Raw genomic sequence first — 26838 nt, 5'->3', positions numbered from 1 at the left:
GGGAAAGGACTGGGGAAAGGGGGAAGCCTGCAAAACCTCTTGTACCCATGCTTTCTAGGCGTGGGGCAAGTGGAAGTGTGGACAAGGCTAAAGTGACAGTACCCAACTTTTTTTACTGCATTGATTTGGCCAACAATTCCTACCTTTGAAATTCAAAGCTGATTTCAAGTTGGCTTCTTTCAAAATGAACCACATTTAATAGTACCCACTACATGACAGTTTGGACAAAACAACAAACTACAGTTAAGGCATCCTTTTTGCAACTGCTTGAAGTGCACCTAGGTTACCGTATTTTTCGCTCCATAGGACGCACTTTTTCCCTCCTAAAAAGTAAGGGAAAAAGTCTGTGCGTCTTATGGAGCGAATGTGTGTTCCCTGGAGCCAAATCGCTGTTGTCCTATGCTCCTGGGCTGCTCTTTGGGGGTGGGGGGAGGAGCCACGGTACTCTGCCGGCAACCTCTGCTTTCCCCGAAGTCCCGACAAGGTTTGCAAGCAGCAGGAAGGCTGTGCGCTCCCGGGCTGCTCTTTGGGGGTGGGGGGAGGAGCCACGCGGCTCTACCGGCAGCCTCTGCTTTCCCCTGAAGTCCCGACAAGGTTTGCAAGGTTTGCACGCAGAGGGAAGGCTGTGTGCTCCTGGGCTGCTCTTTGGGGGTGGGGGGAGCAGCCACACTGCTCTGCCTACAGCCTTTGCTTTCCCCTGAAGTCCCGACAAGGTTTGCAAAGTTTGCAAGCAGAGGGAAGATTGTGTGCTGCTGGGGTGCTTTGTGGGGGTGGGGGTGGGGGTGGGGAGCTACACTGCTCTGCCTACAGCCTTTGCTTTCCCCTGAAGTCCCGACAAGGTTTGCAAGGTTTGCAAGCAGAGGGAAGGCTGTGTGCTGCTGGGGTGCTTTAGGGGGGTGGGGGGAGGAGCCACACTGCTCTGCCTACAGCCTTTGCTTTCCCCTGAAGTCCCGACAAGGTTTGCAAGGTTTGCAAGCAGAGGGAAGATTGTGTGCTGCTGGGGTGCTTTTTGGGGGTGGGGAGCTACACTGCTCTGCCTACAGACTTTGCTTTCCCCTGAAGTCCGGACAAGGTTTGCAAGGTTTGCAAGCAGAGAGAAGGCTGTGTGCTCCTGGGGTGGGGGTGGGGAGCAGCAAATTGCTGTCTCTCAGTGCCTCCTAATTCAGCTGCAAAGGATTGCCTAACTGGATTCTGAGCTCCATTTGAAGTTTAAAAATAGTAAGTTTGGGGATTTCTTCAAGTAGCAGTTTTGGGGAAATAGTCATAAATACATGCAAAGCATCTCCACAAACCAGTAATAGTAATTTCAGCTAAAACTGAGCAGGTATCTGGCTCAGGAACAGTTTAAACTGCACAGCTATAACCAGACATCCTGTGTGTGTGGACCATGTTCCTAGTAGCTAATCTTTACTGCTGAAAAGAGGCTCTGATATTCCACTCCAACTCTATAATTCATTATACAAATTCTTACAAGTACAGTCCACCTATACTAAACCAAAAACATTGTGTTCTCTTGGTATTGAATGGAAGCTATTTATCTGCCCTCTTTTCCTCCTCTGTTCTTTGCTCAGTCACTCCATTTTGAATCTTCCTTTCAAAACAACCATGCCTGTTTTGAGAAAACTTCAGAGATTTAGGAACTGGAGCACAATCATTTGATCTTTAGCTTCACAGTATTTTAATATTCTTTTGGAAGCCGCCCAGAGTGGCTGGGGAGGCCCAGCCAGATGGGCGGGGTATAAATAATAAATTATTATTATTATTATTATTATTATTATTATTATTATTATTATTATCATCATCATCATCATCATCATCATCATCATCATCTTTTTGCTGTTCCTCCATACTCCAAGCACTTCTCATTTGCACAGCCCTGGTTTCTCTCCCTGACTATTAATATTCTTGATTAATAACAGTAAAATGCTCAAATTTTAGTTTTTGTGACTGCTGCCAATACTAACTTCCCAGTGATAATGAAAACAGCTACATTATAATGGAATGTGTCCTTTTTCCATTCTCATCATTATATACCATGGCTCGCTTTAAAGCAGCAAAGTGGACAGGAGCCACACACTTTGCTGTTTTAAATAGTTTAGTACAAAATTTGAGTCAGATTTTTTTTCTTGTTTTCCTGCTCTAAAAACTTGGTGCGTCTTTTGGTCAGGAGCGTCCTATGGAGCGAAAAATACGGTAATTCTTGTCAGGCTTAACTATGCTTTACTGAGATGTCCAACATATTATTAAATATAGGGTTCGATCCAGAGGGGTGATGAAGTGTACTTTCCTTTGAAATTTGTAAAATTTTAGCAGAGTTAAAATTTCTTTGGACTGCACTTGTATTTCACACTACTGCTCAGATCCAAATGCTCCAAAGTACATACAAGGGCTCTCATGTACAATAGGAGAGCTGCGTAATTCATGTCAAAACCAAGAACAGTGTGCACAATTCCAGCGGAATGTGCAGACTTCCCAAAACACTGAATTGAATGCAGCAGGTTGTATTTGCAGAAAGCTTTCAAACCCCACAGCACCTTGGACTGTAGACCAAGTATGTTAATATGGCACACCCTTAGAATACACAATGGGCTGATACGCTTTTCATGAGGAGCCAGACCATGGCTCGGTGCAAACATCGATGTGTGGTGTCTACAGAAGACTGTAGCTCCCTGGTTATTATGCTGCAGACTTGTACTGAGCTAAGCCACACCTTGGCTTAGTGTGTTGCTTGAACCTGGGCACATGAGTTATCTTTCTGCACACTAACCACAAGCTATAACCAAGGCATGGTCTAGGTTGATGGCTCACAGTTAATCTGGAGAGTGCTCAATCATAAGCCTGGATTTGGACAACATGCTGAGCCAAGTCATGGTTTTGCTCATGCCAGAGCCATAAAATAGGGGGCGAGGAAGTGAAGCAACCACACTCCTGTCTTCAGTAACCTGCATGCTTATATGTTTGTACTAAACCATGGTTTGGCTTAGCATGATGTGTGAATTAGGCTAATATTTTGCAATGTGCCACTTTTTAATTAGAAAACCCATATTGAGACAAACAATCACCTTTCACAGTGCATTCCAGTATAACCTTCTTTGCAGAAACACTGAATTTCTCCACCATTTTCCACGCATCCATTAGCAAAACTGGAGGGAGGGACAGAAATACAATATTTAGACAGGTTTCAATATTTTGCAAGAAGCTGAAATTTAAATTGCTGCCAAAATATCAAATAGCATTGAGAGTTCAGGTGTATTGCTGCCTATCTGCCTAGACCTTCTGAGAACAGTTTGTTCTGCTTAACAATGCAAACAACCAAATCCTTTAAAAAGGAAATAGGGAATAAAAATGACATCTATTGATGTGTTATTATTGAGCAAATACAAATGTACTGCATTTCCTTGAGGATTCTAAGTGAGGCGTTTTTATCTACAGAAATCTTTGTATTTGGTGATGCATTGCCATGGATAATCTCTATGACAACTCACTCACTGTTTCTCTGAATTCTGCACAAGATTTAGTCTATACCCACATAGCAGATCAAGGCATTTATGCCAGGCTACCAGCCCAGCCCACCCTTTACCAGGCTCATAGTGGCTGGTAACCCCAGTGAACTGAGCATGTGTAGTATGATGGCACCTCTGCAATTCACTAGATCTCACTCATTGCACAAGAACAGTGCCTGTTGGTAACAAAGGGCGATGAGAGGAAGCAGGAGATCTGCCACTGTATCAAATTGCTCAGACAGTGGTGCTATTACATCTGCTTCTCCTCTGTGGTGTAGTTTCTCAATTCCCTTCCCCCAAGAAAAGATCCTTGCACCTTGGGAATCTTGATACAATTTGGTCCCCCACCCACCATTCAACTATGCAACACATACATAGGCACGAGGATCAGGATGTAAAACATTCACTATTATTTGCTTTTTAAAAAATCACTTTCTACACACTCCTGAGGGAAACCATGAGTTTACAGAGGAAAAAACTACTTAACGTCAACTATTTATCTATCTATCTATCTAATCTATCATCTATCATCTATCATCTATATCTATCTATCTATCTATCTATCTATCTATCATCTATCATCTATCATCTATATCTATCTATCTATCTATCTATCTATCATCTATCATCTATATCTATCTATCTATCTATCTATCTATCTATCTATCTATCTATCATCTATCATCTATCATCTATCATCTCTATCTATCTATCTATCTATCATCTATCATCTATCATCTATATCTATCTATCTATCTATCTATCATCTATCATCTATCATCTATATCTATCTATCTATCTATCTATCTATCTATCATCTATCATCTATCATCTATCATCTATCATCTCTATCTATCTATCTATCTATCATCTATCATCTATCATCTATATCTATCTATCTATCTATCTATCTATCATCTATCATCTATATCTATCTATCTATCTATCTATCTATCTATCTATCTATCTATCTATCATCTATCATCTATCATCTATCATCTATCATCTCTATCTATCTATCTATCTATCTATCTATCATCTATCATCTATCATCTATCATCTATATCTATCTATCTATCTATCTATCTATCATCTATCATCTATCATCTATATCTATCTATCTATCTATCTATCTATCTATCATCTATCATCTATCATCTATCATCTCTATCTATCTATCTATCTATCATCTATCTATCTATCATCTATCATCTATCATCTATCATCTCTATCTATCTATCTATCTATCTATCATCTATCATCTCTATCTATCTATCTATCTATCATCTATCATCTATCATCTATATCTATCTATCTATCTATCTATCTATCTATCTATCTATCTATCATCTATCATCTATCATCTATCATCTATCATCTCTATCTATCTATCTATCTATCTATCTATCTATCTATCTATCTATCTATGTATCTATCAGTTATTTTCATAAGGCTCTTGTCCTCTGCTTTCGCACCTGGCAAATGTTTGAGGCCCTTGGCCATTAATTATCCTAATTTTAAGTGCTACAGGGTCTTGCTATTTCACAGGACCCCAAACATTTTTAGCCAATCTCATTCTGCAGAGTCAGGTTCAGTGTAATCTTCATCAATTCCTATCAACCCTTGAAATGAAAACAAACCCCAAAGGCCACTATCATACACTGCAGTGTGCTCTGTCCACACAGGCATATATAACTATTTTTGCACTGTTGTCATTAATTGTCCCACCTATATTCTTTTGGCAAATGGTAGTATTTCAAGAAGATCAGACAGCTGCAATCTGCCCCATCCATATACCCAGTAGTAGCTTTTTGAACTCCTATCATAGGATCAGGTGTCCCATTTTAGGGAACCATACACATGGGAAAATACACCATATCTAAGGAATAACATGCTCAAGGAAGCCTCAAGCATTCAAAAAATAACTACACTTAGCAGACATAATTCTTTTCATGGCAGAATAGTCCAACACCTTTGTCAAGCAGATGGAAGATAAGGAGAGGACAAAGGGTGAGGAAAGAGCTGTCAGTGGAGGGGGGCCCTTTCTCCATCCTCTGGACCCCCTGGACTACTCAGCTAACCTGCTGTACCTGAACTGGGTGTGGAGAGTACAGCTGAATGGGACACAACTGGGGCAGTCTGAGGAAGTACCATTCACCTTGGGCCTGCCCATAAAAAGCAAATCTAGAGTGAGAGACTAGGGTGATGTCTGCTGTTTCCAGGAACTCTTTATTGTGAGACTTTTGTGGGTGAGCTGAAAGTTTGTTCGGATCCTGGACAAGAACCCAGAGCCTGAGAGGAGGGTGTGTCAGAAGGTAGATGAATTAATATTGATGTAGTATATATATATTAGTAACTTTGTATTACTGTAACATTTTTATATGTAACTCTGTATTTTTGTAATATGTTGTTTAAGTTGTCTGTTGTTGCTTCAGTGTTCTGTACACCGCTTAAAGATATTTTTAATATGTTAAGTGGTATAGAAATTAATCAATCAAATAATCAGTCAATGTGTCAAGCCCAAGAAAAACAGAACTCTCCTTTCCTAGAATCCCTCCCCCACGCCCACACAGTACCTGCTTGTAAAAGGACAGCGACAAGCCCTGCAGGTTCTTTGCGTGGCATCTCCAAAATAGCCTTCTTTACAGCGTTCACACTTCTCGCCAGCAGTATTATGCTGACAATTCTTTTAAAATATGTACAAATATATAAAACCAGAGAGTTAACAGCAATTCAATTACCAGCAGGAGAAAATTAGAGTTGATCAGCTCCAAGCCATTTCCTCCACACAATTATATTACCACAAGAACAAACATATGACTTTGACAATGTCTTCATTCTCTTGAATCATAGAAAAGTTGCTCGCTGGGGCCAGAGATGGTAGAATATTACAGTATCCACATATCTGGTTAACATGTCAGTGGTTTAAATAACTACACATCCAAGAATCAGACTCTTAGTGATGCAAATACTTGTGAGCAACTTTGGATTCATTTCACAATCTATTCGAGTCCCTCTATAAATGAATATCCTGCTACCCATTTTTTTCTGTTTAGCCCTTTAGTTTGAACAAGTTTATATAGTCTCAAATCTAGGTAGACTGGTCCAATAAAAGATTTTTTTTGTACTTCTCACAGCCCTAGCATAGGACTTAACAGTCCCAACACCACTGGAACAACAACACTAATACAGGGAAGCAATTGCCTCAGGACAGGTACAACAACTTTTCTTAAAATTAGTTTTTATTGAAGATTTTATTGTGTTACAAAATAAATAAATCAAAGTACATATAGCGTATCCACTTTCAATTCATACAGTCTTTTTCACAGTTCGTTTATGTTTGGTATAAGATACTAATGTCCTGGACATCTTGTGGTTCGGGGGAAAGGGGAAAGGGGGGGAGAGGGGGGTATTGTTCTTCCGTTCTGTTGCATAATGTTACCTGCCACAGCAACAAAACCTGATCAGATCATCAAACTGCCACCAATGAATTAACATTTTTTACTTTATGTGGACACATAACTGCACCCTGGAAAAACTATTTCCTCTGCAAAATGAATTGAAAGTGTCCATCTTTCAATTTGAATTTGGAACCAATAGTCATCTAACAGTCGAGACCACCTATACACACAGAATGCAAGCTGCATTAATTAGTAGCAAATATATGGCACTAGCTATAACACAGTTTGCATGGCTATTAAAACAGCAGGAGCAAGGCTGAAAAAGCAAACCTTGTCTTCTCTTGATTTTCCTGCCTGTATGTTTTCTTGTCATGGCCTGCCCCATTTCTCTAATCAAAATTTCTTATGATTCATACATCTCCTGGAACATGCTGATTTGGCTAACAACCCCAAAAAGGTTTGTTGAAACCAAAGTCAAGGGAAGTATTGCATAATCATCGTCAGAGGATTTCAATGCAGCCAAAATAGGTTCATAATGAAAAAGGCACCCATGCAATGAATCTGGCAGTGAATCCATGCAGTGAATAGGGGGCATGATCTTATGATAACTTTTCAGAATAAACTATTGAGACAAAAGCAGTGAAATAGAATACAAGATAACACTCCCCAAAGAGTGCTATTGATGCAAACCCTGATCCTTCAACTAGAGCTCATATTTGTGCAAGTTCTTTAGCAACAGAATTGTAAAGTACACTTTTAAAAGCGTGATTCATTTCAGATGAGATTTGTATCTTGCTGCAAAATTAGTTTGCAGAAATCAGACATTTACCAATTATGTCTGCATTATAACTGTCCATTTCCAATGTGCAGAACTACCTTCTCTTGACATGCTTATACATGCATTCTGTAGCTTTCACTCTTTGAGCAGAACTAGTTGCTACAAGAGAAACATGCTGCAACCACTTTCTAGTCTTTCTATCAATGTGTAGCTTATTATCAATGTGTGACATGGTTACTGCCCAGAATGTTCAGACAGCCAACAAGTTGAGATGGTAGTGGAAAATGCAGTGCCATGGCATCACACCACACACTACCAGGAAAACTGGAGACACAAAAGTGGCAGCAATTCTGTATTTTTTGTAAAATGCAGTTTTATAATGAGTGTTTGAAGTCTGCAAAGCAAGCAGCTGGCACAATCATACTAGCATACCCACAATCATGGTTCAGATAAATAGGATCAGTGAACTAAAGTTTCCAAAAGGAATGCACTGCTAAATGGGTTGCTTTTTTAAAAGATCGGGTGCCATTTTCAAATGATTAGAGAGATGGAACCATTTATTATTGTGACACACAGATTTGTATTCCAGGTAAACAACTTGCATTCTTACACATACTGTATAATGGATAATATTTTACCTATGTTTACGAGAAAAACAACTAATAGATAAACAGCACCTTGAAGGCTAACAATTTTATTATGGTAAATATTTCATGGTTGAGGGTGTACTCCATCAGATGCGTGGAGTGTTACTGGACAATACTCCATGCATCTGATGAAGTTGATTCTAGTCCATGAAAGCTTGCACAATAATACATCTGTTAGTTTTTAAGGTACCGTGCAATTCTTTGGGGTGTTGTTGTTGTTTTTGTACTAATAAACCAAAGCAGACACCCTTATGAGATCACTAAGCTTTATGAGTTCACTATACATGTGCTTATAGAACTCATTCACTTCAGAGGAGTGGTTCAATATATGCATTGCTTTGCAAACACAATTTTTTACCCTCTACTAGACAGAAGGGCCTAGGATCTAGTCCAGTACCAGACAGAGCAAAACTACTATGCACGTCAGTGTTTAGTAACCAACAGCAGTGATAAATCTCAACAATCTTTGCTATTATTACTTACAATACAAATTCCAGAACCATCCAGGCATCTATTTGCATTTCCATGACAATTGCAAGGAACACACCGTCCTGTTAATAGGCCACTGTTCTCACGGTAGAATCCTGGGCTGCATTCCTATTGCATACGAAGGAGACTTTTTTTAGAAGGCTATACGTTTATACCTTTAAAAAGAGGTGTTCTGTGAAATTTTAAGGTAGAAGAAATTAAATTGCTACATATTGTCATATGAATACCTATTATATGATTAAGAGGCATAGGTTGTATTCTAATATTCATCTCAGTTTGGTAAGCCAAGACATATGGCCAAAGTTTTTCAGTTTGGACGTAGCAGGAAACTATACTTAATGGAAGACTTCTCGGCTTGTTTGCTCACTTTCAGGAAGGGGTGAGCCAAGGGTCTCCTTGTGTGAGGCCAAAAGGCTCCTTCATAACTTGTCATACTGAGATATGATCAAATGCAGTCAATGTCAACCATGTCTAAAGTCCACAAACTGCCCAACCATTCTGAAAAGTAGCTGTATATATCAGTGCTCTAAGATCTGTCAAGAAGGATTCTCTCAACCTAAACCCCTGAAGGCTGTTCTGGCTGAACATATTTCATATCCTGTGAAGAATGTTTCCAGAATAAGTCCAGTTTAGTAAAGTATTTAAAATACAGCTAAAGGTGTTTTTGTTCTAGATCCATAGGTTTCTGTAGAACTATGCTTGTTCACTAGCGTTTAACCAATTTAAAGTTTAATTTTCAAAACTACTTGCTGTAATATAACCTCATCCTGATTTCCTCACCTGAGGGTATGTGAAACTATGTTGAAGCAATGAGAGGCATTCTTTAATATGAAGCACAATTTGTACGTACAGGCTTGTCCCAAAGACAAGTGAAGCATGAAAAGAATGTTCATCAACTAGAAGCATTTAAGAAGTAAAGCTGCTCTTCCGCGATCAATGTCAACTGACAGAATTTTGGGGAGCAGGATAATAATTTTTTTAAAAAGAAAAGAGACACAGTTGTCAAAAAACCATGTCCTGTTCCAATAAAGCATATCAATTGAAAATGTGGCTTTCACCAATGAAAAGGGATTGTAAAAAAACTATAATAATCTCTGGGCCACCACTTCAACCCTCCCCTCTTCAAAACCTATAGTCCAGTTGTGATGTGAGCATCTTGACAACCCCAGTACTGCATGCATGCTCTTTGTGCTTAAACAAATGGAGTTAAAGGAGGGGCCATATACAATGGCCCCTCCCCAGATATCACCATGCCCCCCTGGACCTGTCCTTTTCCTCCATACATGAAGTTTGAGGTCTGAAAGCGGCATGTACATCCCTAGGTGCTCCACGTGATGGGAGACCTTGCACATTCAGACTTCCCAATCGTGTGGAACTGCTTCATGTGTCTATTCATTTCTTGTAGCATGAGACCTTATTCCTGGCTGAGACTGCAGAGGACAAAGGATTAGCAAAGGATTAATCCCCACCCCATGCTAAGGTCCTGATCCAGATTGCTTCCTCCCTCTGCCCCCAGCAGCAATTTGTGTAAAAGAAAGAAAGCAGTCAAGGACAAACAATGAAATGAGTTGTCATGTGCAGTTTTAGCCCTTAGGTGTGGTTCTGGGAAACTTGTCTTGAAGTCCTATCTCTCTCATGAGTACATTGTTCAGAGCTGGGCAAAACTCCCTACGTGTGAAAAAATAATGAGTAACCTCACTTGTTTATTGTGAGGACGAACAAAATGAAGATTATAAATCACATTACAAATTAGTAGGTCTATGTGGATGGTTGTAGTAGATTTTTTTAAAACAACAATTGATGCTGTTCACAAGAGGGAATTATCCTGCAGCAGCTACCAGTACAGGCATTTAAAGTATGGATTATTGCAAAAACAGCTTGCTGAAATAAAGCTACTTATGACCCAATTATTAAAAATCAGTTAAAGAGAACTATTTGAGATGTTCATATGAAATAATCACTTTAAAGCTAACTATTGTCTTTCTCGTGTAACATTTTTTTAAAAAGTTCTTCCAGTAGTAGTTTCCCTGCACACTCAAATTCCATTTTCAATTGCCTTGAAGGAAAATAAGATATCCTGTGCAGATAACACTTCCATGGAGGACACTGGAGTGTGCACTGTAAGTTTTGACAAATGCATATTTGTCCACTTTGTTAAAATGGATGGGGAGCAAATATTTTGTTGGCCACATGGCAATACCACTCTGGCGGTCAACATTTCAAAGCCATAGCAAAAGTGAATGTGCATTACGTTTTGTGTTTGAAACAAGGACTGCAATCTTAAAAAGAAGAAGAGAAAAGAATAGAAACAGCCTGGCTAACCATTCTATGACCTTGTACACCAGTAGAGTCTAGTATAAATGGTTAACAAACTGCCCAGCTAACGACTCAAACAGCAACATTTGGTAGCTGTCTTCTGGACAATATAGTCCAATGGATAAAGAGATCAGCTTGTTGTTGTTTTCACTCAAAATACTGCACTTTTATGTCAGGGCTATAAAAAGCAAAACAAAACACCTTAAAGCAGGGGGATAGGGGAAGAGAGAACACACGTTACCTGTCTTGGTTTAAAATCCCAGTGATTTTGCTGCTGCTGCCCTCCGCCACGAAGATAAGGGAATGCTATCCTGTGTTGTGTAGCATGCACCAAACAGTGCCTCAGGCCTATGCACAACACCAGCCATCCAATGTTGCGCGGCCTCTGAATTCCGGCCGTCATTTTACTTAGCTTAAGGCTTTGCTGCTCACATGCAAGGAGGCTCTTTTTGCTATGCAGCCCTTTTCTTATACTACCCTCTTATTGTTCAGCTTCTCTGACTCAGTCGGTGTGCTGTGATATGCCCCTCCTTTAAAACTTCATACATGAGTCAGGTTGTGCAACACATAGCAGTTCTTGAGGTTAACGAACCGCTTTCTAATTCCTGCAAATGAGCGTATATCTGCATTAAGGTGTGGCAGGCATCACCTTTTCCCTGCCTAAGACAGTCAGGCAGTACTAGACGATTAGAACTGTAAATCACAGGCTGAGTAATTCTGCGAAAACATGCAGGGTGTGTGAGCTATTTTATGGAGTACTGTGGTTCTATACCTTCCTCTGGGCTACATGTTTTAATCAGTCCAGGAAAAGGGAGCAAAAGAGGCATTTTTTCACATGGTGAGTAGGAATAGGAATGAGAAGAGTTTAGTTAGTGTATTAAATGCAAGCCTTGGCATGCTGATCGATTGCATTTTTCATATAACAGACTGTGAAGTGTATTTTTTTTTAAGCCTCTGAAAGTATTTTTAAAAATGACAAGCAAGCTTTATGTTATTATTGTAACCTGAGAATAAAGTTGATAAACTTGCACATCAATCCAAGTGCATTTACTTGGAAAAGTCACAACGAACACATCAATGAAGTGTTACCAAACAAGTAGCATTATTAGAGGTAGTAAAACACAGAAGAAGACAGAAGCTTAGTAGGTACAACTTTTCTCCCATGACAAATGGCAGCTGTCAAAGCACATTCTCCTGTGCAGATATCAAGGCACAGGCCTTTGGTCACCCCCATGAGCAGAAGCTTAGGCAGAGAACCAAAATACCTGAAGATCAGTTATCACCCCCTTCCCATCCATCAAATAATCAATCTGATGCCCGCAGGGGGTAATTTGCATCCCCACTAGGGAGCTGGAGTGGATGGAGATTTAAACCTCTCCCAAACCATGTCTACTTTCTTCCTATTTCTCCTTACTTCCAATTCCTTCTCCTTCTCCTCCTTCCCACTGATGCCAATATCAGTGGGTTTCTGGGAGACCTGAATATGTTGTTTGAGGATGGGTTCAGGCTCCCAGGCCACCCCGTATGTAGGATCAAACCAGTCAAACCCAGATTTTCAGATTAATAATTTAAGTACTAGGCAATTTTTTCCTCTCCTTTACTTCTGAACAATTCTGAATATACCCGTCACACAGCATTATGGGGCATAATATGGAAGAATAGTTATCAGAGGTATTTCTGGAGGCAATGATGTCTTGGCAGAGTGGGTGGGAGATATCTACTGCATGACCACTCCTGCTGATTGGCAACTGAGGAACTAGCTAGTTGGCTCAGGATATATGTGAATCCATTCCTCCTCCCCCCCCCAAAAAAAAAAACCCCCCACAGCCTGACTTTTTAAAGAAATGCTGAAATATTATGCTTCACACATCTTTAGAAACTGGGTTGTATTTTATTGGTTTTACTTTTAAACGTTTCTTGATTCTATTTTTGTCATTTGGATGTTTGAAGTTTTTTGTTCACACAAATGAATTAAAATGAAATCCATAAATGATAAAACTCCACAAATATATAATAGCTGAATTAAGTACAATTTCTACAAGAGGACTACACCGTGAAGGTGGAATGTCCCATCGAACATAATTGTTCAGAAACGCGTCTCTCCTGCTCTTTTAAGGCAATCAATAAGAATGAATGAATAAGACTCTCTCGTTGCTATAGCTAAATCAGTACTGTTATCGTGTGTCATGAATGATGCAGAGCAGAAACAAAGACAATTTCCTACCTGACATGAATCACCCATATATTCAGGAGGGCAGGAGCATGTCTCTACATCAAAAGCAACGATGCCATTTCCTGCATTGGAGGCTTCTTCCAGACCGACCTCGCCCAAGGTTAACCGCTGAGATTCTGTGAAGTAAAGTCCTCTGATTCGTAATCCATCCAGTCTAGACAGGACCATCATCAGTTCCTCTCGAGATACCAAGCTATTGCTGCTTGCATGTCTGAAGTTTCCCTGCACATTCAATATATAATTAAAGTTAGGAGAAAGTTTAATTAGAAATCTACTCAGTGTAAAAGTACTGTTGCACATGCAAAGGGATATAGATTAAACATAATAATAATAAAACAGGTTCATGCCTTATAAGAAGCAATGGGTGCTGGTAGCCTAAGGGAAAAGGACACTAGCAGAATGAAAACCCAAGCAAGAGACAATCTAAAGTAAAGTAAAATAAATGAGGGTCAGCCTCAGAAGTAGACATATAAGGGCAGATTACAATAATAACATACAAAGTCAACTAGGACAGGAACAAAAGGTTTCACTTGACACGGGGCTGTGCAAGAAATTCCCAGTGTTTAATTATTCCACAGAAAATTTCCTGTTTCATTAGTAACAATAAATGGGTGCCAATTTTGAAAGGAAAAAAAAACACCATACTAAATTGCATATATGCATACATTGTAATAAAATACATTTAGAAATCTACACTTGAGAGAAAATACATTCATAAATGTGCTATTCTATGAGAAAACGCGTTCAAAAATATATATTTAAATATCATGTGAAACTGACATGGGACGGAAATACACTCATCCATCCACACTTCATTGACAGAGTTTGTTGTAGGCTGGACTACGAATGCCTGAGAGGAAACCTCATGCATCAAAATGTGATTTGTTTGGAATGGCCTCAAACCATTTGCAAGCACATATGTAATTGAAGGCAGAATATAACTCAAAAGTACTTTTCTTTTTCAAGTTCAGGCATGAGCCTGACAAGAACCCAACTTGACTTTGAGACTGCGGGAACAAGCAGCTGTTTCACTGTAAATAATGACACTATTTCTGGACAACAATGAGGCACAAAACAGAATAATCTGAAGCCCTTTTCAGAGTTTGGCTTTTCAGAAGTCTTATACTTCCTCGGGCTGTGAGAAGTCCAGGTGCAGCACAACAGGAAGTATTTAATTTAGTTGAGAGAGAGAGAAAAAAATACTGGAGAAGTATTTCTGTGAAGTGGGTTGTACCATCTCCAGTATACAGACTCGCCAAGCTCAACAGTCACCGGAGTCTCATACAAAGGAAAAGTTAGGAAAATATGCAGCAAAAAACCACTCACTTTCCACAACTAATGAACCTTAGAATTAATAACAACTGTAACCCACACATTACTTTGACCCCATTGCAGTACAGATTAGGGAGAGACCCCAGTGCCTGCATGACGCCCTCATAAATCTATGCTTCAAGTAAGCACCAGTCATACCATCTAACTCAGGATACAGCAACTTCATATATACCATTTACGCTTCACATTCTCAGTTCCTTATTGACCAAGAGGCAAGGGAACTAGGCTTCACCTGGCATGCATATTGATATTCTCTTTGTTGTATGGTTTCTCTTCCAGATTAGAATACACTTGCAACACAGTTTCTTCACATTTGTTCAATTTCAAAAATTTTGTTCAGTGGGCTCTACCTGCTCATAAGAGTATTAAAAACTGCAGCCTTTAAAGTGTACTTTGAAGCAAGACTGTTTCTGATGCTGAGCTATAAAATAAGCAGAAATGTCAGCTAGTGATTTATGAAAGGGGACTTCCATGAGTCTTACCTCAAGTAGCCGAACTGATCCATAATACTGTTTGTCGGGCAAAGGATTGTTAGGATCCACATAGATTAATTTCATTTGGTGGCCCTGTGCAAAAACATTACCATTCCAAACATCAGTATAATATTCAATGTGCAGAGTTAGCATGCTTTACAGAACTGCGTTAGTTGAGAGATATTTCTGTTGTTATTAGATCTCAACAAAAAGAAATGTAGTTAACATTAAAGTTTAGTGGGGGTAGGGGGGAACCTTTTTCAGGCTGAGGGTGGCATTGCCAGAGGCAAAAGTGAGTGTACCAATGAATGCCAAGTTTGCTTTTGTACAGCAGTCTAGTTTCTACACCCACTCCTCTCTAACCTCCATCCAGGAAATCAGGAGGAATTATTAGAGTTCAGGGACACATTCCAGCCAGGGTGTGTGGTCTGAGGAGTCCCAAGGGTCAGCTAGAGAGATCCAGGGCTCATCCAGACTTCTTTTTGTGCCATGTTTCTAGGCACAGGTCTGTGCTTTAAAGCTACATGTCTGGGTGCTCCCCCCCCCTTTTTTGCCCCTATGGAAAAATCCACTTCTTACCACTGAATCAGAGCAAATGGCAATCTGTGGGAAACCTGAATTGCTCTTTGTTCCAATTCAGCATTAAAGAGCAGGCTTTCCTGGGGGAAATGGTGAGGCAAAAAAGAAAAGAAGAAGCACTCAGACATGATGCTTTAGAGAGCAGACCTGTGCCTGGAGAGCAAAAGGTAAACCCCTAGAGAGCTGCATTTGTATGAGTTCCCCACCCTGGAAGTACAGTATGGTATCTCATAAATGATTAGCTAGCTTATTGCATCATTTTAGAATGCTGTAAAATAGAAACAGTGTAAAAACTCTATTCAGACCAGGATGGTTCTTGGGGAAAGTTTAGGAGCAGGCTTCAACTTTTTCTTCCAAGAAATAGTAAATACCAAAACCAGGAAATCCCAGGTTTATTTTAATGTGTGGTCTTCCAGTTCCTTGCAGCTAAAGCTAAAGCCATCTTTCCAGCAGATTTATTCTCATGTGGTCATAAAGATGGCACATTCAAATAAACACATTTCAGGCTTTCGCCTCTCCCAACAGGGGCTGTATAAAGTGAGCAGCAGGAGAAGGAGAGGGAGGAGCAGGAGAGGAGAAAATGCCACCTGAACAAAGCAGAACAACCCTTAAAAACGGTTTAACAGGAAGACTCTTGATTTCACAGACAACTTTCACTTACAGTAAGCTGCACATCAGGCCTTTTTTCCAGTAGAGTCATGCCTTCGCTAGGCAAGCCAAAGGATTTAACTTGATAGCTCAAGTAACCGCCATATGAAGAAAGCTGAACAACATATTTAAAGAGATGATGAGAATTATTATGAGAGCTTATAACATGGTTTCTAAGTATTCAGAGCACACTTATCTCAGAACCTTGACCCTTGCAAGAACATTTCCAGTGCTACTAACACAGGATTAATGGAGGTGCAGAAGCAGTCGGATCAGGAAAGGGGTAATGTATTCTGAAACATGCATCTTTAGAAGGCATTTCTACAGGCATAACCCCAAGAGGAACTGATGATTATTACTTAAAATACTTAATATAGGGCAGGGAACCAAAGATTACTGTACCTTAAAAGTGGCTAAATTGTGTGCTGCTGCTATAAAATTAAGGCTACAAGCTTAATTTTAATCTATTTATGTTTGTATGCTCTCTGTTGTTGTATATGTTGCACTCTGGTCAGTGAGCAAAATAAATGGATTCATTCACTCATTCATTCATCCAGCCTTAACACACATCATGCCCTGTGATATAATGCCAGGTCAAAAATTATGAAACCAATATCAAAATATGGACTTCAAACCAGTTTTGGACAGTATATCAATATATCACCCAGCCCTACTATTGACCTTGGATGTTAACAATGTTCTGAAAACAGCTTTGAGGGTCATGTACCTTTTCTCCCAAGTAAGATGGTGGTGCTACCCAGTATAAATTGTGCACGGAGGGAGGCAGTTCTTGAACATCAGCAACCACACTGTTGCTTTCTGGATTGAAAGTTACAGGGATGCTCATGCCATTATCCACAGCTTCTAGGTGCCAGTTCCTCATATCAACAAACTAAGAGTGAAACAGACAATAAGACACTTAGAGACGTTTCTATACTGAATACAGTTTTCCCAGAGCAATAGAGTTAATGTACATGACTACCTGTTTTCTGGTGGAAATGTTTTGTTTTGCCTCACGTGAGAAGTTTTTCCAACTCTTTTCCATGAGCAACAGCTGCTGGTTTTGTGTGACATCACAAACCGTCTCAGGCAAGTTACTGCATTCAGTTCTACACACCCACCAGCCATATCACAATATAGAAACCCTTCTGCAGCCCCCACTACAAGGAATGGGAACTAGGAAGCCACAAGTGCTGACAAACTATGTGTCTGGAGGGGTGAGAGGCTTTTCACAGGGATTGCTACGGTGAGTGGAACACATAGCCTGTGTGTTATAGTGATGTGCAAAGCTTATTGCTTCTGTTCACAGTGAACAAGCAAGTCAAACTCTCTTCTGCAATCAACAGTCAGCCAAAGGCTGAAGAAAAAAGTACCAGCCACAAACTCAAGAGCAGCCTCAATTATCCCTAGCTCTTCTAAGAAATTACAATGGCATAAAGGGGAGGGGAATAAAACATCTGAAAGACACATGTATATACAAAGTCACAACCCCAACTTCAGACATAAAAACAGTGACTCTAATTCAGTCATATCTTGGTTCTCAAATGGAATCCTTTCCAGAAGTCCATTCGACTTCCGAAAATGTTTGAAAACCAAGGCAGGGCTTCTGATTGGCTGCAGGAGCTTCCTGCACTCAGTCAGAAGCCACGGAAGCCACGTCAGACGTTCAGCTTCCAAAAAAAGTTTGCAAACCAGAACATTTACTTCCGGGTTTGCGGAGTTCGGGAGCCAAAACGTTTGAGTCACAAGACGTTTGAGAACCAAGGTAAGACTGAAATTGGAATATGTCTTTAATTTTAGGCCACAAAATTAGACGAGACTTGATCCACGATTGGATCATTCATTTTAAAGAAGAGGTTAGAAGCGGCGCACCTATAAGTGTTTCCCTGCAGGTCAAGCAGCACCTTCAGGCAGAGGGCTGTTTAGACTGGGGAAAGTGAAGTGTGTAGATTCTTCATGGCACCGAAGCCCAATCTAATTTCCCCATGCCACAGCTAATTTGAATTGAAGCAAACAGGAAATCCAATCAGATCTCCTGCTAGTTGCACCCTTAAAATAGTGATTGAAAAAAGAATAACTTACAGCAAACATACCTTAACCCTACGTTTATTTGTGCTGCGACAAATATTGGTTGCTCCGAAACAAAAGCAATTGGTGCAACCCTTCGGGTTAGCAGAGTCCAAATAAAACGACCCAGGGCGGCACATGTCACACTGAATACCTTCAACATTCTCCTATAAGTCAGTTGCAATAAGTCATTAAATGTTTCCACATAAAGCTCCTGCAGTAATATACACATGAAAAAAGCTGTAAAATACATACAAAATAATACATAACATTGTTTCATCGCCTTGATTTTCAGTACACAGTAGCACAAATGCAAATGAGGTTGACTCCTTCTGAAAGGAGTTTCAAGCAAATGACACACATATGCTTTTGCTCCTTTGAGTGCATAACAAGCAGCTCCGTCAATACTATGCTCGTGTGCATTAAAATTAAGGTGCTTCCAAACAAACCTTTTTTGTGGGTGTTTGTCACACATTTTGACTGCTGTCAGTCGCAGACTGATTCACACTGAGCACACACAATATTGTGAGGCTCTTGATCTAGTTGGAAGCATGGATGAGAAAAATCCATCTATTTCTGGTCCTTGTTGCTATTTCATGTGTTCACCCATAAGTCTGTTCTGTTCCATTTCTGCATTGATCCGCATTTTATTTTTATTTTAAAGCTCTGCACAGAAATTTGCAAAATATGCATTTTAAAATGCACTTGGATATTTTTGACCCAAGAACAACAATGTGTCAGAACACTCAGGAACTGTAAAAGCTTGTGAATGTTCTGATTTGAAACTTAGTCCAAGAGGTTTGTTTTGGAATTTGCAAAGATCAACATACAGTGGTGCCCCGCAAGACGAATGCCTCGCAAGACGGAAAACCCGCTAGACGAAAGGGTTTTCCGTTTTTGAGCTGCTTCGCAAGACGAATTTCTCTATGGGCTTGCTTCGCAAGACGAAAACGTCTTGCGAGTGTTCCGATTTTTTTTCGCTCCCCCCCTTTTTCTAAGCCGCTAAGCCGCTAATAGCCTTTTAGCCGCTAAGCCTTTAATAGCCACTAATCCGCTAATAGGGTTGCTTCGCAAGACAAAAGAAACGCTAGACGAAGAGACTCGCGGAACAGATTATTTTTGTCTTGCGAGGCACCACTGTACAATCTTTCTGAGTTTAAAGACTGAGCCCAACTGTGTGTGTGTGATAGCCACTGTGTCAGAGAATTACAATAATACCAGATATATGTGATGTGCAGCTGATAAGACAACTAAATTAATCATCCTAGAAAAAGATAATTGAAGCTCAAGGGATTGTTGAAAGTGAGCAGTTGCACTTGTACTTACTCTTGGAAATGATTGTTTGGAAGCACTATTAAAGTTTGGCAACGAACAGTTAGTACATCAAGTTAACACTTTATATACGGGACCATGTGCATATTCCTGAACTGCAGGGGCATGGACTAGATGATCCTCAGGCTCCCCTTCCAGCCCCCAAATTCTATGATACTATAAGCCAGAAGCTGAATTAATGTGGGATCACAACTGAGTAACTCCCGCAAATCCATTGCTACATTCACTGAGCCCATTACTAGATGATTAGTAGTGAAGTGGCAGCTGGAGTGAAGTTAGCAACATTCCACCAGCATTATTCAACGAGAGTCCTAGAAATGTGCTAAGCAGTGCACACGAGATATTGGAGCAGTGTACACAAATATCCCCAGGACAACGGAAGTGGGTTTTCCTAGAACCATTTGCACTACTGGCAGTAGAGAGTATTTAAGGGGGGGGGAAAGGTTTTTGCACAAGGGTTCCTCTTGATCAATCTGTATAATAACAGAATCCAGTTGAAGTGTTTCTATTGATTTCAGCAGCAGCTGAATTTGCTTCTCTCTGAAATAAGGGACGAATGGTGAAATAGACATTCAAGGAACAGCAGTGTTGCTACATGTTTCCTTCCGTGGCTTGATTGCAAACCAAGGTGTTGTACTAACAAATGTTTCCTTTGGAAACTCACAAGTGTTAGCTCCATTTAAGAATTACCATTGGTTTCATATTATGGTAATTTAGACATGGAAAATGCTATACAGCTAATTAATAATTTTATTATTCCTTAAGAAATCATGGGAACGGTAATCACCACTAGTTAATTAAGGACAAACTCCTGGCAATTACAGTCGGACCAATTTTGAATGCAAAAGCACCTGACCTTACAGAGGCAAACTCCTGTCTGTGGATGACAAACATCTGGCTCTGTTCCTTCTCTGTTACATTCGCAGGGTTTGCAATTTGGAAAACCATAGGAACCAGAAGCACATCGATCGCACCGTCGACCAGTTATTCCTATGCGGCATCTTCAGTAACAAAATAAAACCAAAAAACAATTTCTGAAAAAAGGTTTGCTTTTTTGGAAACTCTGAGCCAATGAAAGAGTCTTTATGTAACAGTATTAAAATCAGTGTATATGGTAGTTTTTCATTAGCAAATAAATATCACACTGTGATATCATAAAATACTAGTGTTTCTTAGATATAATTTAGGCATCAAAGCTGGACATGCTGGAACAAACATTTAGAGGTGTCAGCATTAACTGAATGCCATTCTGTAAAGACCTCATTATTAAAACTCATTGCTTTCTTTCACAGTGGTATACAGCAATGGCATTTTTTTAAATATCTGAATAACAGATTAACCTGAAGGACTAAACAAGGTTCAGAGCTCTGCTTGAAGTATACATAAGGCAAGTAAGATAAGAACACTGCACACAGGTGAGGCACAATACACACAGTGTTGAAGTGCAATATCCACACATCTTGATAATAAAAGCAAATTTGCACACTAAATTGGGACTTTGAGCTTTGGTGCACTGCATAGATCTGAAGCTGTGGAAAGACAGTAGCTCTGTGCCAGCAGACATGTGGCTGCTGACCAGCCCGAAGTGCATGTCGTTCAGAAGTCACATGTCTGTATGGTGCTAACCCAGCAGCCCCCATCCCATTTTCTTCTGCTTAGGTCCATAGGTAAGAGGGACAGGATCCGCTGTTTCCTCAGCTGATGCTTGATGGTGGTAGCGTCTTTCTTCCCAAACACACCCAATCACCACCATAAATGATATAGGCCAGTTGGCAACTTTGATTCATATGTGGGAAGTTCAAAACACTTATTCTTTCATCACATAATGTAATGCAGGCCAGGGAACCGTGGCTATTGGGTGGGACATAGATATTTTATATAAATAACAGACACATATAGCCAACAATAAAGCATACTGTCTCCCACAAATTGTTTCTCAGAGTAAACCAACCTCCTAGCACACACTAAAGCTCCCAGGCATTCCACTTTTCAGAAGTTAATTAACACTGCAGAGATGCCTATTTCGAAGAAAGGGGCTTCTTGTCCCATCCTATTTCTCTCCCTTGCATTCCCCGCCCCCCCCCCCCGAACGTGGAAGTTTAAACTGTAGCCTGATAATATGATAATATGGACTTACTTGCACTGCCCAACAATTTTATCACATTCAGCATTTCCCGGATTAATAATGCCTTTCCTGGAGCAATTGCAGCCCTCGCAGCCAGTGAGGGGATGATAGCCAAAGTGCTGCCTCACACACACTTCACATCTGGGTTTAACGGTTTGAGGAGGACAAATACACTTTCCAGTGATGTCATCACAAAGTCGCCGCCCGCAACTGCATGCTGGGATTGAGAGAACCATTTGACACATGAACAATATTGTATACCAGTATATGCAAGTTCATCTAAATTTGAATAGAAGTTTTTTAAAAAATCCACTAGAGCTTGTTTTGCCTCATATCAACTTTATCATATAATGGTCTTAAAAGAGTTTAAAAAGTGAAAAATGAAACATACATATGCTACAGGAAGTAGTTATTTGGGACAAGCGCTAGGCTTTTCCGTCATACTTTCTAATTAGGTTTTTAAATAAGAAACACAAAAAGCACAATAAAAAACAATTAGAAAAAGACAACATCTCAGATATCTCATCAAGTACTGTGAAGAACATGAAGGTATAATTCTGCTGCCAGGGTTTTTTGAGGCGCAAGAAAGACTTGAAAGCCTTGCAGACAAGAAAGACTTGCAGCTGTACACAGACCTGGACCTCAAAACTGGAGAGGCCAGCACTGCTGCACTGCCCTCTACCTCTGTCTCTCTACTGAGATCTGCCCAGTGTGTTCTCCACAGCTCTCCTCTGAAGCCCCATCTCTAAACCAGCTTCATGCCAGCATGGGACTTACAACTTAAATCAGAAATAAGGGGAAATGGTGAGAAGACAGGATGCCATATAACAGTTACAGCTATATGATAAACCATTATTTGAAACCATACACATAATGGCTTTCTTTGGGGGACATATATCTTGAAAGTGCATGTTTGTTGCTTAGGAGCAGATATTGAGTACGTACAGATTGTGGCATGCACTCCTTTCAGAGCGGAGATCAGTACCCAATCTCTCTCCATTTCAGAAAACGTGTCAAGACATATATTTTCAAATGGCCTTTTAAATCAGTATTAGTGCTCCTACTACTGCGTGTAATGCTGTTAGTTATGCTTTATTGCTTTAATGCTTTTATGATACTGTTGCTTTATTGTTCTGCTTCGTTGTAAACTGTCATGACTGGTTTACAAAAAGGCAGTATAAAACTATTAACAGAAATAATCTTGATATTACTACAGATGCACTTGGATGTCACGTTACACTATTGTATAGCAAAACATAAATGAGCCTAGCCTCCTCTAAGGTAAGCTTAAACAAGTCAACTTCAAAAACCATGGTTTTAAAGTACCATAGTTAAACATTAACCACAGTTTGTTGGTCTGGGCAGCAAGACAAACTGTGGTTAACAAAAAGCAGAGGAGAAAGCTTCTGAACACTTACATGGAGAGGAAATCGGGGAACATGTAAGTCCAAGAGGATACTAGGCTCATTTACATCTTGCTAAAACATAGTTTAGAGTGACATCTGAACACCAATAGTACAAGCATATATAATATAATAATTTCTCAAAACCCCACAAAGAGAGGGAACCAAGGCTTTTTGTGCAAATGTAATAGCTGCATTAGTATTTGCTTTGGTCATTTAAAAAAACACCTGCATATAGATGACCACTGATGGGACAGGCTATAAACTTAAGGGAAATAAAACTGGAATGAAATACAGAATGAAACTTTAAACTCTTTAGGCAACATTCCAAAAAAGTGTAACGCAGCACATGACCTCTCCCAACAGTTATTAAAGACATTCTTACGTTTGCAAAAGGGAAATCCATAATAGCCTGTTTGACACCTGCTACACTGGCGGCCAATGATGTGTTGTCTGCAATTGCACTGCCCTCCCACAGGGTCGCAAGTGCGACTGGTGGCCCCATTTCTGTGGCAATTACAAGGCAGTGCTCCATCATTGTAGGCAGCTACAAGTGACCTTGCAGACGTTCTACAGAATTCTGAGGAAGTGGCAGGGCTGTTAAAAGAAAAGGAAAAAGTAATCTGTGATTTGTAAAGCACCATGAACACCACAGTGGGCAACCTATGGCCCTCCAGATGCTGTTCAACTACAACTCAAATCATTCTTGACCATTGGCTGGGGATGATGGGAGATGGAGTCCAACAACTTTTGGAGGACTACAGGTTCCCCACTGCAACATTACATAGACAGTGTAAGTAAAATAAATTAACTAGCTAACTGGCACCCATATAATAAATAACAGATGTGTTTGGTGTTGCGGAATATGAGGCTGACTTACTTAATGTAAAAACTGTTCCCACCACAATGATAGATGAAATCAAATGACTTGTCCACAGTGTCTTTCTGAAGAAGTCTATAACTGTAGCTGTCTGCTGGAACAGCCAGGACACGTTCCTTTAAAAATGATAAAGAAATGAAATGGTATGTTTAATCTTAAGTATCCAAGCACTGTTTCCTATTTCTATTCATTTCAACGCAATGTGTATGCAAACGGCACTTGCACTGCACTGATAGGCACTCCAGAAAAAAAGGGCCTTAAAGTATTTTTATTTTACATACCACCCTCCATCTGAAACTTAGCAACAGCCCATTAAACCCAATAAAATAGGAGAAATAAATAAAACATATCACAGCAGAGACAGAAAACACAACAGAATCTGGAGAAATAAAGCGGTTTTTCACTGGTGCCTAAAAGATGTTAATGTAGGGACCAGGAGGGACTCCCACAGGAGAGAGTTCCACAAGCAGGACATCACAGTCTAAAAAGTCTTCTCCTCCATTGCCCCCTACAGCCACATAGTGGTAGCACTCAGGAGAGCTCCTGAGGAACAGCTTGATATAGTAGAAACAGATGATTGGGGGAAAAGACAATTCCCTCAAAATACAGAGGTCTCAAGCAGTGGAGGTGAGAAGCAGCACTTTGAATTGTGCTTAGAGACAGACCAGAAGCCAATGGAGCTCTTTAAAGATTTGGTGAAATGTGTTCCCAACCCAACATCTTGTCTCATTTGGTGCCATGGTGGCAATGTTTTGAACTGCTGTTTCTAAACAGTCTTCAAAGCAGGCCTTCATACACCAATAGCTGTAGACTGGAAATTACTAGAGGGTGGATAATTGTATATTTTTTTTAATAATACTGTAATCCTAAACAACCAGCTCATTCAGCATACATCATGGGGATGTGTGGTTCTAAGCACTAAAACATTTTATAATTATTAAGTCATAAAATATTGTAATCTGTCTGTCTCTATCCAGATAAAAGGAATCTTCCCTGGTTGAAAGAAAACTGCAGCAGCTGCCTGCATGACTCAATGAAAATAGCTATACTACTGTTATCTATGCTTTGGGTAACTTCCCATTTAAACTATTATAACATATGTAGCATGTGGAGCTGTGTTTTTAAAAAGTTAGAAAATCAACATTGGTCTGGAATAGGGCTACAGATTTATTGACTGGGCAGTTTGATCATATTACATCTGTATGTTGTCAAACGCACTGGTTCCCAGTCTGTTTCTGAGCCTAATTTAAAGAACTGGTTTAACCTTTACAGAGATAAATAGATTGAGACAATGTTTGCTGAAAGAATCTTAAGATCATTTTCAGAGGTTCTGTTCCAGGTGCCCTTGCCAAACAAAGTGAAGCAGGTAACCACAAGGGAAATGGCCATTTTGGTAGTGGTATCCCAGTTATGGAACAACCATCCCTTCGAAGTTTGCCTGATGCCATCTTTGTGGTTTTCTGGTGCCAGGGGAAGATATTTTTGTTCGCCCAGGCCATTTAAATAATGTATGTCTTATGGTCTGGCCTGGTCCTCTTATGTTTAAAAAAACAAAGCAAAACTGTATTTTAAATGTAATTTTAGTTTTTAATAGTTTGCATTGTTTCATACTGTAGTTTAATTTTTGCATTTGTTTTGTAATGAACTTCTGAATTGGGTGACAATATAACTTTAGTGAGTTGGTTAAATTAATATTTTTTAAATAATAATAATAATTAAATTGTCTTGAATATAACAAACCCTACCAACACAAGCATTTTTCCATTAGGAATTTTCACAGTGACTGAGATATCGTGCTGAGGGATGTCAAGTTCAATTCGATTTTCTGCCATCACCAAACCTCGGCATCCAGCAATATGCGGACAAAATGAAGCATTATAAGCCCCTAAAACAGACAAATGGAAAATAAAATGAAATGAAAACTGTGAAAACTCAAAACGTGCTAAAAATATCTAAACCTATGTAAAACCCAACTCACCTGACCAGAGTCGTCCTCCATCTACAGTCACATGTACAGGAAATGTTGGGACCTCCGGCTGGTAAAACTGTATGACAAACACGTATCTGCCCAAATGCGTCACTCTCCCATGCAGAGTAATTTGGTTCTGTCAACATAAAAAAGTTTTGTGTTTTGAGCTTCATCCTATTTGTAGTCAAAGTGTGGCAATGTCCAAGCAGCATCTTTCCACACTACTGGTTATTCAACTTAGCACAACTGAAAGTGTGGGAAGGTATCCTATATGAAAAAGAAGGTTAAGTTTATGTACAGGATTGTAAAAAAATAAATAAATGCTAGAAATCTCTTGTTTGAATTCTCATCCTGCTAATTCTCAGATAGCTGCTTGGACCTAGAAAGCTGCAGTAAGGACTGTCCTTACAGGAAAATAGAGGCACAGCTAGTGGCTTCAAGAACTACTTCTTTCTTTCTGCACCAGCTTTTTGCCCAGACCTGTAGTAGAATTTAATGTCAGAGCAAAAGCTCTGTAAGAGGCCAACGTATTGTAAATCATTTAAGAGAAACTCCTACAGTTGTGCAAGAGTTCGGCTGCATGCCAGATGATATTAACTTCTACAAATCAATTGACATAAACACAGCCAAGTCTGTGCTGGACTGTGACCCGCATTTAATTCA

The 26838-nt window shown here is 39.8% G+C and overlaps 1 protein-coding gene across 2 annotated transcripts in view; it reads right to left on the bottom strand.

The window, feature by feature from the left end:
* The window catches only part of LAMA3 (laminin subunit alpha 3), a 137542-nt gene that overhangs the window by 45420 nt on the left and 65284 nt on the right, over positions 1 to 26838 (bottom strand). For both annotated transcript variants that reach the window (XM_081205493.1, XM_081205494.1), the window contains 14 exons: positions 26185 to 26311; positions 25952 to 26091; positions 24207 to 24322; positions 23712 to 23923; positions 21936 to 22140; positions 20655 to 20799; positions 18493 to 18633; positions 17127 to 17291; positions 16413 to 16514; positions 15182 to 15265; positions 13359 to 13589; positions 8813 to 8926; positions 6080 to 6189; positions 3063 to 3143 (listed from right to left, as the gene is read on the bottom strand). In XM_081205493.1, coding sequence (XP_081061619.1) covers positions 3063 to 3143; positions 6080 to 6189; positions 8813 to 8926; positions 13359 to 13589; positions 15182 to 15265; positions 16413 to 16514; positions 17127 to 17291; positions 18493 to 18633; positions 20655 to 20799; positions 21936 to 22140; positions 23712 to 23923; positions 24207 to 24322; positions 25952 to 26091; positions 26185 to 26311 — 1973 coding nt within the window. The remainder of the gene's footprint in view (positions 1 to 3062; positions 3144 to 6079; positions 6190 to 8812; positions 8927 to 13358; positions 13590 to 15181; positions 15266 to 16412; positions 16515 to 17126; positions 17292 to 18492; positions 18634 to 20654; positions 20800 to 21935; positions 22141 to 23711; positions 23924 to 24206; positions 24323 to 25951; positions 26092 to 26184; positions 26312 to 26838) is intronic.

This window comes from Podarcis bocagei, assembly GCF_964188305.1.
Source record: "Podarcis bocagei genome assembly, chromosome: 8".
NCBI classification, from domain to species: domain Eukaryota; kingdom Metazoa; phylum Chordata; class Lepidosauria; order Squamata; family Lacertidae; genus Podarcis; species Podarcis bocagei.
This window is presented reverse-complemented; position numbering and strand designations above follow the sequence as displayed.